This window comes from Strix uralensis, chromosome 1 (genome assembly GCF_047716275.1).
Source record: "Strix uralensis isolate ZFMK-TIS-50842 chromosome 1, bStrUra1, whole genome shotgun sequence".
NCBI classification, from domain to species: domain Eukaryota; kingdom Metazoa; phylum Chordata; class Aves; order Strigiformes; family Strigidae; genus Strix; species Strix uralensis.
Genome location: NC_133972.1, coordinates 62,291,295 through 62,304,720, shown reverse-complemented (window position 1 = coordinate 62,304,720; position 13,426 = coordinate 62,291,295). Strand labels below are relative to the sequence as shown.

Below are 13,426 nucleotides of genomic sequence, written 5' to 3'. Positions count from 1 at the left end.
GGCCAGACTCTTACAGTAGAGACTCATTTGTTCCACGATCACATTTTTACATGCCCCAAACCATCCATGTTTGCAGCCCTCAACACCCCAGCAGCCCCCAAAGACACGGAGGCGGTAGAGTCCGAGCCGGGGCGCGCAGCAGGTCCCCAACACCCACCAGGCAGTCCACAGTCCCCTGCGATGCCCCACACTGTGTGGGCATTAGGGTGGCTTGGTTCCTATCCCAGCAGTCCACATGGGCGCTGCAGCATGCCGGTGGTCCCATCGAAGTCTCACTACCCTGGCCATGTCCAAGCTTTGGAGAGTGGAAGTGGCTCTGGACTAGAAGCTGCCGGGAAGGAAAGACCACATCCATCTGTTAGGGCTTGACACGGGGGTGCTCGTGCCTGGGGCTCAGCCACCAGCTCCTGCTCCAGAAACTCCCAGGCTTGCAGTGTGGAAGAGCATGGTCTACACTCTCTGGAGGTGGCACCAGGCAGGGACATCCCAGGAGGCCACCTGGAGCTGCCGTCCATCCAGGCGGAGGACATGGCTGCGTCTCTGGAGCAAAAGACTGCCCGACAGATGAACGTCCTAGACCAGCGAGTAATGGAAACCGAAGAAAAGGTGAGAAGACATTCAAGGAAAGCTCCCTTCCGGCACGGTCCTGTCGCAGACGCGCACACACACACACACACAATGTTTTGCAAAATTTTTAAAGGGATCCTGGAAACCCTCCAGGGAGGAGCACGCAGCGCAGCAGAACCTCACTCATCAGCACCTGGCAAGGGTGAGCCCCTTGGTGGGACTTGGGGCTGGGACCAGGCAGGGGATGCAGCACTGGCCCCACCACTCGGCTCCTAAAACACATCTCCAATACATTCACCCATCGATGGCTCAGGGTGGACTCTGATGCATTACAGCTAAGGAACATCTCTCAGAATAAATGAACACATTTTTATCCCTTTCTTTTGTTTTGCAAAGGGTGTTTTGTTCTTTTCTTGGTAGCCCCAAGCCCCACATTGTTACTCAGGCAAGATGGCCAGTGAAAGCTGGTGGCCACCTCCTTCTTCCAGCATCAGCCACATGAATCCCAGTTAATTCACCAAAGTCAGTGTCTCTGCCCCAGATTTCAATCTTCTGGGCACCCAAATTAAAGCCAATTAAAATCATGGTGCCACCACAAGGTGAAGGCAGCTGCCTGTCTTCAGATTAATATGCTTCAAAGGGAAAACTGATTTAGCACCCTCAGAAATCAATTTCAAGAGCTGTCTATAGTCTCCAGACCAGACTGGGAGGTGGACGGGGAGCCAGGGCTCTGGCAAAGGGAAACCGCATCTCTCGGTCGCTCGTGCAAATAAGTGAGGTTCTACTGTTAGTACAAGAGATTCCAGGTTACGCGCGGATGTGATGGATTTGTTTCCTTAATTAAAGTACCAAAATTAAAAGTTATAAGCAACACATCTAAATAAAATAATGGGCACTCCTTTAGGCATCATGTTTCCTAAACCAATAAGCAAAAAGGAAAAAAAAAATGGGATGCACCAGGAACTCTTAGTTATTATATACTAACCAGACTGTGCATGGCACATTTTATTTCTATAAAACTATTAAAACTATTACAAAATATTCAAAAATACATTTTAGTAAATTTACAGCAGTTATTTCTCAATTTATTAATGCAAAACATCCTTTTCTCTCCTCTGTACAAACTACCGTCTCCATTGTCACAGAATTGCCGCCATGTGCGCTTTTTAAAAAATATTATTTTCTAATAAATTTTTTTTTGAAGTTAAAAATAACAAAGTTTCTTACGGTTTTTGCAAATAAAAAGTTTGTGTAACAGTCTTGACTTCCATGAACGTGGCCAAATGGTGTTTTTACAAAGCAAAACATGGAAAACAATACAGGAAATGACGTTACATTTGAAACTATTTAAATTAAAATAATATATTCTCATATTTTACACTATTTCAAAAAACGAAATGTGATTCAGTTAAGTATTGATCTCTCAAAAAAATCTAATTTACAATTCTGTGTATAAAAATATAATTTACGGACCCCCATGAAGTTTGTCTTTTTTTGTGTGTTTGCTTGATTTTTAGACTTGCTGAAATGAAGGAGCAATGTAATGGAGAGATGGGAAAGTACAGAATTTTGCTTTCTGAAAGTCAGGACACACATGACATGTAGAAAAATAGACTCTGCGCAGTTTTGCTTGGCCTCACAAAATAATTTTTTCCCCTGTGAGTACAGTTCACATGATAATAAATTATCAAAGAAACTATTTAAGGCTCTTGAAGGTCCGGTTCATATCATTTAAAACATCTATTCAAAATACCAAAGAAATAAATATCCAGGAGAGGAGGAAAAAAAAAAAAAACAACAAACAAAACAACAAAACAAAAGAACAAATAAAAATATATATATATTTATAAACTAAACGGAACAGAACTTCCCGGGGTCTTTGTTTCCCTTAAAGTCTACTTTGGACTGTCCTACTTAATTATTATTATTTTATTATTATTATTTTTAAGTCTTAATCCGTGCTCTCTTTTAAAAATATGTAATTTTTTTCCTTTTTTTTTCTTTTAGGTTTTTCTTTTTTTTTTTTTCTCATTTTTTCTCCTTTCTCTTTCTTTCTCTCTCTCTCTGTGTCTCTGTCTCTCCCTCGGAGGCTGGCAGGTGGCTGGGGCAGCACGGGATGCTCTCAGCTGGACGGCACCACCATGCCCAGTGGGTGCAGAGAGTCACTATCCAGCACCCAACTGCCGATGCGGTAGAGGAGGCGAGAGTACCAGTGGATGCCGGGGGTGGTGGGGGCACCCATCGGGGCCCCCCCACCAGAGGGACAGAGGGCAGCCAGCATCCCCTGGAGCAGGCGGAAGGGAGCGAACGCCCAGTGAGCCCAGCTGTGCTCCTCGATGACGGCGTAGCAGGAGGCCAGCACCCGGTTGATGAGGATGGTGCCCTGGGCGGTGAGCGGGGCGTACGCCCCTGAAGCCTCCTCCCGCAGTGAGACGCTGTGCACGGCTGCCGGCAGAAGCTGCTGCCCGCCCTCGCCCAACACGTAGACCCATTGGCCTGGCCGTACGCGGCTGGCAAAGAGCGCCCGGCTGCTGGGGGTCCCCACCTGCGACTGGTTGTGTTGGGGGGCCACGAAGAGGAGGTGGGCAGCTGTCAGCAACAGCCGGGCCCGGGGCTGCCGCGTCTCGATGACATAGAAAAGCTTGTGGGAGCCGTCCTCCCGGTCAAGGAAGGCAAGGAAGTCGCTGTAGAGAAGCCGGCCCTCCGCGTCGGCCACCAGCACCCGGTCCCCAGGGCTCAGGTCCTTCACCAGCTTGGTGCCGCCTTGTTCCAGGTGCACTGTGGCTGAGCCAGGGAAGCAGCCCCCCGATTTGGCCGCCACCGAGTTTTCTGTGCAAGGAGAGAGGCACAGAGGGGTTAGAGGGGGCATCCGCCAGGCCGCAGCATGGGGGCACAAGGGAACATGCTGCTTCCCCAGCCACCCCAACCTGCCCGCGAGGCACGAGTGGAGGACGCAGCCTCAATTCCCTCCAAAATTCCCCCATCCTCATCTACGAATGTGTCCTGTTTGCACTCAGTCGGTCAAGAGAGAGTTCTCTTCCTGCCAGATTTGAGATTTGAGCCGGCGTGTCTTCCTCTGAGTTAGGAGTTACAAGGGTGGTTTTTCTCATTAAGGAAATGGGCCAAAATATTTCCTCTGAGAAAGCTGTTCCAGAACAAATCTTTTCTGGAAGAGCTTCCCACTTGACTACTGTCTGCCCTGCACCAACACCTGATGCCAGACAACTAGCAGACTTTCAGAGCCAAGCAGTTTTGCTGGGATAAGGTTTCTCCTCTAGGCGAGTGTCTGTGCTCACAATACTTGCGGTGCCCATGTTCTTATTCAAGGAGCCCATCTAGGGCAGCAGACAGCAGAGAGCAGGAGAAGGCTTTGCCCCAAGGAGCACGTGAATTTGCCTATCACCCCACTGGAAAGCAACAGCCTAGATCTCCTGAGCCCCTCTCCATCACCTTGTGCATAACCCCGTGCTGCCCCCAGCCCTTGCTGCCCTCCTGCTTGGCACAGTGACTGCTGAGGCACATGCCACCCCCCGTAACACCCCTGCCTGGCATCCCCAGCACTTCAATTCACTCCTCTTTCCAAAAAAAACCCCATCATCTCCCTCGTCTCTCCCACCCCACTGGAAGGAGGATGCTGTTTCCTGTCCCAGGGCGTGTGGTCCCCAGGCAGCCCCACGCCTGTGCCAGACCCAAGCACATCCCTCCTCCACCTCCTTCAGCTCTTGGAGTTACTCAGATATTAGACACTAAATGCTGTCGCCAGCTGCTGCTGCTTTCCAGTGCTACCAAGAGGAATGATGGCAGGTTTAAAGAAAGCAGAAATAGCTATGAGACTGTCTCTTGCAAGCCCCTTTCTGGAAGCTCAAGCCACGTGCGAGGTGGTGGGAGAGGACCTCTTCCCTGTTCCAGACTGATCTCTGACTTAACCGAGGGACTCTGCAGTGTTCTTGAAAACTTTGATTTTCTATATATTGTGTAGTAGCCTGCGGTACGTCACAGTAGCCAGTGTCTTTGCTACAGCTGTTGACATTCTTCATCCTTCCCTTGCCTTCCCCTGGTTTCTCCCAGTTACTCCCTATGCCAGATTAGAGTCGTGGTGATTTATCTCCTAAAGGCAGTCAGATTTTATATTTTGCCTCTGTGGCTGGTACTGAAGCTCTTATGATTTAAATAAATCCTTGGAGTGTCTCCTAATGACTTTCTCAGGAAGGACAGGAAGGGTGAAAATTAGACCGTTATTGATTTGCTAATGACTTTATCACTTCTCCTTCAGAAATGAAGCAGCGAGATCTCCAAGGCCTCTTCAGGGAGGACATGGCAACAAACAAGCTATGTGCTTTATGTGGAGCCCTCCGCTAGCAAACTACACCTTCCTACAAGCCGGCAGTAAAGGTCTGGCTAGAGCTTTGTTTGCATATTCAGGGACTTGATGAATAGATCTAGTAGTGTAGCAGCTCTACAAACATGCCAGTGAATTGGCAGAGGTGTGAAAATCTGCTTCTTTGAGCGGTGCTTGTTTGGGTTCTCTAATTAAAATCCAATAAAGGATCAGCATTGTCATTCTGATTCATGTAATAAATGCAGACACTCTTGGAAGAGAGGACACTTCCATTTTTTTCCCAGCTTCTTCCCCCCCTTTTCTCCCCCTCCCTATTTGTTCAGGTGCAGAAACCCTATGTGCCAATTCACACACATACTCTCCAAAAAACCCAGGACCTTCCAAGCACTATTTGCACAGCAGAGCCACTTTTCCAAGGCACTCAAGATCTGTATTTGAATTTTAAATGTAGAAGCTTGCTCTAAATACTTGCTGTAGCGCATTATCAATGTCCCTTTTACCACCCCTGCCTCTCCCTCCTCTGTCCTGGTGACAATAATTCAGCCTTGGGGGAACTCTTCTTTGCATTCCAGTCTCTGGGATCATACTTTTTGCAAACAGAGATCTAGATAAAGAATCTTCCTGCCTGGCATTATGGGGTTTAATCTTCTCATAAGATGCTCTGTCATGAAACGAGGTTTGGACAGTTTGAAATCAGACTGAGCGAGTGGAATTCAAGCCTGCTCCCTTGCAGCCCGCGTGGTATAGTCACACGACCCTGCCTGACACCCTCTAAATATTGCCCCCAAGCCCGTGTGTGCCGAATTTCAATGAGCAGCTTGGGGTTTCTCCTCTCCTATGAAATACCCGTGGGGGTGGATTAGGGGGTGCACTTGGGCTAAGGTCACCGCGCGCCACAATCAGACACCTTGCGCTGTAAAGCCCATCTTTGCTATTGAAAGGGATGTTTCATATCACCTCACGGCTGACAGCTTTGCAGGGCCTCCTTTTGGCTAGAAAGGACCTGGGAGCTGAACAAAAGCAGTAACAGGCTCGCAGGACAAAGCCCACATGGGCCAGGAGAGGTGCTACCTCGGCTCAGCCCCTGGGGAGCCTCGGGCTGGAGTGGGGGGGCTGAGCCCCTCTTGCAGGCAGGCATGGCAAGGCCAGGCTGTTTTCCCTGCCGTGGGGCTGCTGGTTTCGAAGCAAACAGCTATATTTAAAGAAAGCCCATGATTTTCTTTCGCAACCAAGTGTTCCTTGACACTTCTAGTGGGCTGCTGTGCTAGAGGATGCTATTAAAAAGTGCTTTAGCTGCCACGCCGCCGGGTGGAGGGAGGCGGGGGGGCGGGAGGCTGGCACTTGCTCCCCCCCAAAATTGTCAAGTGTCAAGAAAATGAACTCGGCAAGTCGGGGATTTCTTGCGAGCTGTTCCCGGGTTGAGACAGCGTGTGGCGTTGTAAGCACAGGGGAGGGAAAAAAAATTGTATGTATGTGTATCCCTGTCTGGGAATTTCCTAGCGGCTGCCGCTGAAGAAGGCAGGGGACCACGTTACTTATTTATTTTCCTGGCCGGCTCCCACTCGGAGATTAGAGATCGTGAGTAAGGCGTGCAGCCAGTGGAGACGGCCACTAGTGTTTGTGTTGAACATGCTCTTTGGATGGGGAAAGCAGCAAATCCCACGGGGGGGAGGAGAAGGGTGTGTGGCTGCTGCGCAGCGCTGGTGGGAAGGCTGGGCAAGCAAACCACCCAAATAAAAGTGCTGTCAAAAAGTGCTGCAGCTGGTTGGGCTTTTTTTTTTTCCCGTTCCCTTCCCCTCCCCCTCCCCCCCCCCTTTCTTTCCCCCCCCCCCCGCCTTGCGCCGGCGGGATCACTAAGGCGCGGGGCGGGGGGGGGGGGGGGAGTAGACTGCGCCCTCGGGGGCTCCACATCCCCGGAGGAGCCCCGACAGGGTGGGCAGGGCTGATGGGGACCCTGAGGAGACGGCGAGGAGGGAGCCCGGGCGACACCGGGCAGGGCGGAGAAAGCTCTGGGGGGCTGAGCCGCGGCCCGGGGCTGTCCCCCCCCACCCCGACGTGTCCCTGGCCAGGCTGCCCGTCTCACCTGCTTTGACGGAGCAGTGGATGTGCGCCTTGGACTCGTAGTAGACCCAGTCGAAGCCGGCCTCGACGGCCAGGCGGGCCAGCATGCCGTACTTGCTGCGGTCCCGGTCCGAGGTGGTGATGTCCACAGCGCGGCCCTCGTAGTGCAGGGACTCCTCGGAGTGGTGGCCGTCCTCGTCCCAGCCCTCGGTCACCCGCAGCTTCACCCCGGGCCACTGGTTCATCACCGAGATCGCCAGGGCGTTCAGCTTGTCCTTGCAGCGCTGCGGGGATACGGGCACAGGGGGAAGGGCGCATTGCGGGGGGACTGCAGCCAGGGGCGGACCCCCCCTTCACCATCTACCATCTATCCCCCCCAGGGCCGCATTCTGCCCTCCCTCCTCAGCCAAAACGGCGGCGCGACATCTCCCCCCTCCCCTCCCCCCCCCCCAGCAAAACTCGCCGCAGGCTGGGCCGAGCCAGGGCTGAGCATCTTCTCCCCCGCTGCCAGGGAGAAACGGGAAGGCAGGTGAGGAGGAGGAGGGGGGCGAAACTTGGGGACACGGGAGGAAGAGGGGGTGAAATACCACGAAGACTCACAGGGATGGAGCCGCCGCCTCCCCCGGCACCTGCCGCAGGGACAGGGGGACCCCCCCGCCCCATCGCTGGCGCTGAGGTGTGAGTGTGTCGGTTCAAAGCCACCTGCACGGAGCAAATTCCTGCCGCTAAGTGCCCTGTCCCCTTCCAGAGAGCAAAGTTTCTGCCGAGAACAAACACTCGCCATGTATCTCGGAGTCACGGATTCCCCCCCGGAATGTCTCTCCGGGTCTTTTCAGCTTAATTCTGTGTTGAAAGGGGTCTCAATACATGTTAACAGCCTTTATGTGCTGGAGGGAGGGGTGCGGGTGTTTTTCTCTCCTTTCGCCCATCACTCATTAGAGCCCTCAAAGCAGCATGGGCTGGAGCATTCACTCCGCTTCAAACATACATCGGCGCTCGCCTACAAAGCCGAGCAAATCCATACAATAATATAGCTCTTAGTGGGAAGATGAAAAGCAAGGGAGGGCCGAGGAGGGAAGTTAAGCGAAGCAGGGATGCTAGGCAAGCTAGGAGACCCTTTGTGTGGAGTGAAACGTTTCCAACTCCGTGGAGAAGCACTACAGGGTTTTCCATCGCCCCTCCGGAGCCACCGGCCTTCCCCGGGGCTGAACCGGGCCCTGCAGCACCGGGGGGCTGCGGGGACAGAGCAAATGAGGGGGGCGGGATGGGGGGGGGGGGGGGGGTGTCTGGGGAAGGGGGGGCTGCAGCGATGGAGGGGGGCGAGCTCTAAATTAAACCCTGAAAGTCGGGGGCCAGGGGAGGGGGGGTAGGATATTCCTGTCTTAGACAAGTGGGGGAATCGACACGCCGGCGGTAGGGGAAGAGGACTCGCAGTCCCCCAGAAATGGGAAATCAGCACCGAAAGCTTGAAAAGGGCTTGACTAAAGGTGCAGAGCTAGAAACACACACGTTGCCAACTTTTCCCCCCCTTTTTGAGAGGAAAATACCTCGTGGATATACACGGTGTGGATTAAAGCCGCGGCGGGATGCAGTAAGCTGCTCTTCCCTCACTTTTGCTGGCCTGATTGGGATGCTTGGCCTTCTGCAGGACCATTCTCCCCAGTGTGCTCCCAGTACGCCCAGTAACAGATCGCAAAGGCCCCCCTCACAGCTCCCAGAATGGCAAAGACCCTCCATTATCCCGACGACGCTACTTTTAGGGACGTGACAAGGTTGCTCAACAGGAAAGTTCCCGTGTGTCTATCAACAGCCATAAAAATCAATTCCAGCAATACACAGGTCCCCGAGAGATATAAAATGCAATCGTGAGCTCACTTTGGACTCCCTGGCCTACCGTTTTATGGGAAGAGCCGGGTGTTTGGGTTTCGGCACCCTTCCCAGCAGCAAAGCGCAATAGCACAAGGAAGTTGAGTTTGATTCCCCCCCCCCCTCCCTCGCACACCTGAGAGGATGGATACGCTCCTCCACTGATTTACAGGGCGAAGGGGGCGAAGGATTAAACCTGTCAGCTAGTGATAAGGCGACAGCCCTGCCCGGCACGGCGATGTCTCGTCCCGCCGCTGCGCACGGGAGGCAGCGGGCGCAGAGGGGCGGGCAGCGGTACGGGCAGCGGTGCGGGCAGCGGTGCGGGCAGCGCCGAGGTTCTCTTGCCGCTCCGGCCCTGCCAGCACCAGCTCCCGCCTTCAGGGGAAATAAAGAAGAAACGACCTCCTAAAGGACTTTCCTCCCTTTTATACTGCCTGAGCTGGATTGTCGGAGTCAAAAGCCGTGAAGCCCAGACTATTTATTAATTCATTGGGTCGTGTGCCACAAATCAAGCCCAATTCTGTTCAGCCACCGTGAAGCTCAGCAGGGCTGCCTCCACTAACGCTTTGTGTGGAGGCAAAGTTGTTCAACAAGCCCTCTCCTGCCAGCTCCTAATCTCTTCACAAATGAATTGCTTGAAGGAAACACTTAACAGGTACCTGTCAGTGTAAACAACCTGGTGGGCTTCCTAAATGCCAAGTTGATCTCTAAATTCCTCACATCACGCACCGGTTGTGTGCCTGCATTACACGAGATTGCTATTTTATTTCATACAAATTCCAGCTTTATCATACTGACCTGGCCTCCTTATCTCTCCCCCGAATCCAGCCAATGGCTGGGGTGGGGGGGAGGGAGGGGACAAGGGGGAGCCTTCAGCAAACTGCTATTGTCACCTGCAAAGTTGAGAACCTGACTTACCTACCTCTGTTTGCGTTCCCCCCCCCGCCCCCGTCTGGAGTTAATATTAACTAGCGGCTAATGCATTCGGCAACTCTGCTGCAAGTTTAACGATTCTGTTCAGGGAAGATCTCTCCATGGTTGAAGGGCTCGCGAAGCAGGCGTTTCAAGGCGGGGATTTAACGAGAACTTGCTGGCCGAGGGAGAGAGGGAAGGAGAGAAAAGCAAGGCAGGGAGGCGGGCGGCAGGACGGCACCTCGGGGCGCTGCCGTGCCCGGGCCCGGGTGGGCAGGGGCGGCCCCTCCGCCCCCTCCCCAGCCCCGCTCCGCTGGCCCGTTCCCCTGCCCCGCCGGGGGCCGCCGGAGCCCGGCTGCGTCCCCCACCTCGCTGCCCTCTTTGCCGCCGGGTACCGGCGTTGCGGCCTCCCCGTCCCCGCTGCCCTCAGCCCACCTCCTCGCTTTGTGTCTGGGGCACGGGAATAAGCACTGAAGGAGGAGGGGGAGGAAAAAAAAAAGTATTTGTTTTCGTTTCGTTCGTCTGAGGGAAGTTGACAGAAGGTCAGGAGTTCAGATGCTGCCAGCTAATGCAGCGAGCGCGGCCAGCCGCGTAGCCGGCGCGGCGTGCCCCGGGAGAGCCGCGGGGCCGGGGTCAGCCCGCAGGCCGCCCCCCGCCCGCAGCCCACCTCTCCGAACCGGCCCCCGGCTCCCCCCTGGCCCCGCCGCCCCGCTCCGCTCCGCCGCGCACACGCTCGGGCGCAGCCGCGCAGGGAGGGATGCGCCGTGCCCCGGCGGGAGCCCCTCTCCCGCGGAGCCGCCGCCGCCGCCGCCGGGCTGCGGAGGGCAGGGTGAAACCCGACCCGCAGCGATCGATACGCTAGGAGAGTAAGTGGAGCTGAAAATGCGAGAGATGCGGCTGACTCGCACACGCCTCGCACCGGAGGCAGCGAGGGCGGCGGACCGCGGGTGCGCAGCGGGGCGCGGGGCGCGCTCCGCCCGCCCGCCCGCCCGCCGCTCCGCGCCGCTCCGCAGCCCTGCGCGGGGCAGGGGCGGGCGGGCGGGCAGAGGCGCGCCGCCGCGCTCGGAGGTACGGTGCGATTTAAGGTGGTCGGGAGGAGATGGTGGCGGCCGCCGGTCCCTCGCCCCGGGAGACCCGGCAAACGTGCGGAAAATCAGGCCGAGGAACGGGGAGAGTTTGGGAAATTCCACCCCCCACCCCCCCTTCCCCGCGTCCACTCCCCGCCTAGTCCTTCCAGGCGAGTCCTGTTCTAGCACTGAAGGTGGGGCTTAAATGTATTAATATTAAAAAAGCGCTGTTGACCTATATTTGGAGGAAACCCATTTCCAGTGTCTAGATCGCATGTAGTTTCAGAAACTCCGGGATTGGCAGAGCAATTGACTTCACCGAGCTCTCTATTGAGCATGAATAATAATTATGAGGTGACTCTCGGAGAGGTTCTCTCTCTCGCTCTTTTTTTTTTTTTCCATAAAATGGTTCCGCAATCTGATTCCACCCGAGATCCAATATTTACCCAGTTGTAAACCTTGTGCCATCAGATTTTTTAAAACAGAAGGTGATGCAATGCCGATAAGTTGCAAGTCCCTCCCCTATGGAAGTACCAGAGCATTGGTGGCGAGCATCCTTAAAGAAATATCAATATATTTACGCTCTGATGGGCACAATTGCAAATGATGGTATTGCAATACGAGCTATATAATACGGAATCAGGAGAGGAATGGTCGATCCGGCTTCAGCTGCCTTTTGTGAGTGCACGACTGCATGCCTACTAAATTTAGAATATGCTCGCGAGGGAAAAAAATAATAATAATGACGGCTAAAATGAAATGAAGGGGAGGGGGGAAGAAATGAAATGAAATAGATATTAAAAAATCAAGTCAGCAGGCGTAGCAACCGAGGACTACGTTTGTAATAATGAGTGAGTGGCCTGGCGGTCACTATACACTTGGGGTCCTCTGAGCTGTATGCAATTCGTTTGATCAAAGTGCATCCTTGGGGACAAATGCAAACAGCAATCTCTAACCAAGTTACAGGGAACGCCATGGCACGGTAATGACTGTAAGTATCACACAGATTCCCCCACCAAACATCTAGATAGCTCCAGTTCCAGCCCCGGCTAACTTGTCTGGATAGATGGTATTTACATTCAATGGGGGAAACTAGCCGAGTTTGGAGGGGCGGGGGGAGGAGGGGGAGAGGGAAAAGGGGGGGCTTTCAAAAATACTAAGACAGATGCGTCCTTTAGGATTGCTCAGAGAGGTTAACAAACACAAATACAGGTATCTCTGTGGCTCTACCTGAGTCATCAGTCTGTCAGCTCCCGTGTTCTCTTCATCCTTAAAAATAATGTCAGGGTTGTAATTTGGGGTTAGTTCTTTAAATCTCTCGGAGTTTCTTGTGATCTTCCCTTCATATCTTCCACTGGCCCCTAGGGTCTTCTCTGCCACATTGGGAATAAACTGCTTATAGGCTAAAGGGGTCAGCTTTTTGGGGTGTCTCCTTTTTCCAATGCCCCTGCCTGGTCCACAAGTCAGCCCAGAGGAGACTAAAAGAGCGCAGATGAAGCCCACCAAGAGAATTCTTGTCAACAGCAGCATTTCGTCCATTGAATCCAATTACTTCAAAGCTCTCTGTGCCTATCCCTGGCTGTCTCTAGAGCTCTCTCTCCTCCTATGTCCTTGTCTGCTTTCTGAATCGTATACTATCCACCGATCCCTAGCAAGACAGGTGCTGGAATGGCAGGCTTTAGGTCGCTGATAACGGAACACATCGGAGTTTGGTCGGGAGACAGCAATCGAGAGACAAAAAAGGGTCTGATTTTAATGGTAGCAAAGCAAGACGCTTGTGAGAGGAGTCTGCCTTTAGTTCTATATTATAGCTGCCAGGGCCGAGAGCTGATTGGCCAAGGCGAGACAAGCTTGTCTTCTGATGTTTTAACCCTCAAAAAGGCAACAAATTCTTGAAAGATTTTTTTTTTTTCCTTTTACCTGAAGGGCTTGGAGCTGAGAGGGGTGGAGATCGCGCTTTCTTGGGATAACATCAATTACACGCTGTTTTTTTTTTTTCAAAAACTTTCTTGGCAGAATGGTACATTTGTCAGCAAGAGGAACAGATGCCTCTGTGAAAGAGGAAAAAAAAAAAAAAAAGATTAGCAGGCTGCCTCAGTGCAAGACAAGTTTCTAAGGGCAGTTGCGGTTAAATAAAACGTCGAATTATCGGGAAGCCGTGCAAATAGAAAAGTATTGGGGAAATATTAACGCCCAGGGGGGGGAATAATGCCATTTGAGAGCACACCCACCTAACTGGCTTTGTAACAGTTTTCTTCCCCCTGAAAAGGGAGATTGCTCTCCCTCCTAAAGACACACATTTTTAAACACACTTGCCTTTTAGCTGATAAATGACTACTTTAAAGGCAGAAACAAGTAAGTCTGACGCGAGGCGGCAGTTATATGAAATTAGCGTGTCTGACTGCTGTGGCACACAACTGCAACGTGAAGAGATCTAAATGACACTTTTTTCCCCCTTTTAAGTATAAGCAGGAGTATCACCCAGTTTAAAATAATGTATCTTCAGAAGTGCATGAAAAGTCAACTTATTAAAAATAGATGGTCTCCTGAGCACGCTGGGGCTATATTCTTTGTTTCTTTGGTCGAAGTCGAGGAGGAGCGTTTTAGAGTCTTA

The 13,426-nt window shown here is 52.8% G+C and overlaps 1 protein-coding gene across 1 annotated transcript; it reads right to left on the bottom strand.

Moving 5' to 3' along the window:
* Positions 1-936: 936 nt before the first annotated feature.
* Positions 937-12,991, bottom strand: SHH (sonic hedgehog signaling molecule). Its single transcript, XM_074892500.1, has 3 exons — positions 12,043-12,991; positions 6,990-7,251; positions 937-3,396 (listed from the first exon to the last, which is right to left on the bottom strand). Exons 1-3 carry the CDS (start codon positions 12,349-12,351, stop codon positions 2,690-2,692), a joined length of 1,278 nt encoding a protein of 425 aa, XP_074748601.1. The 5' UTR covers positions 12,352-12,991; the 3' UTR covers positions 937-2,689.
* Between the last annotated feature and the right edge of the window lie 435 nt (positions 12,992-13,426).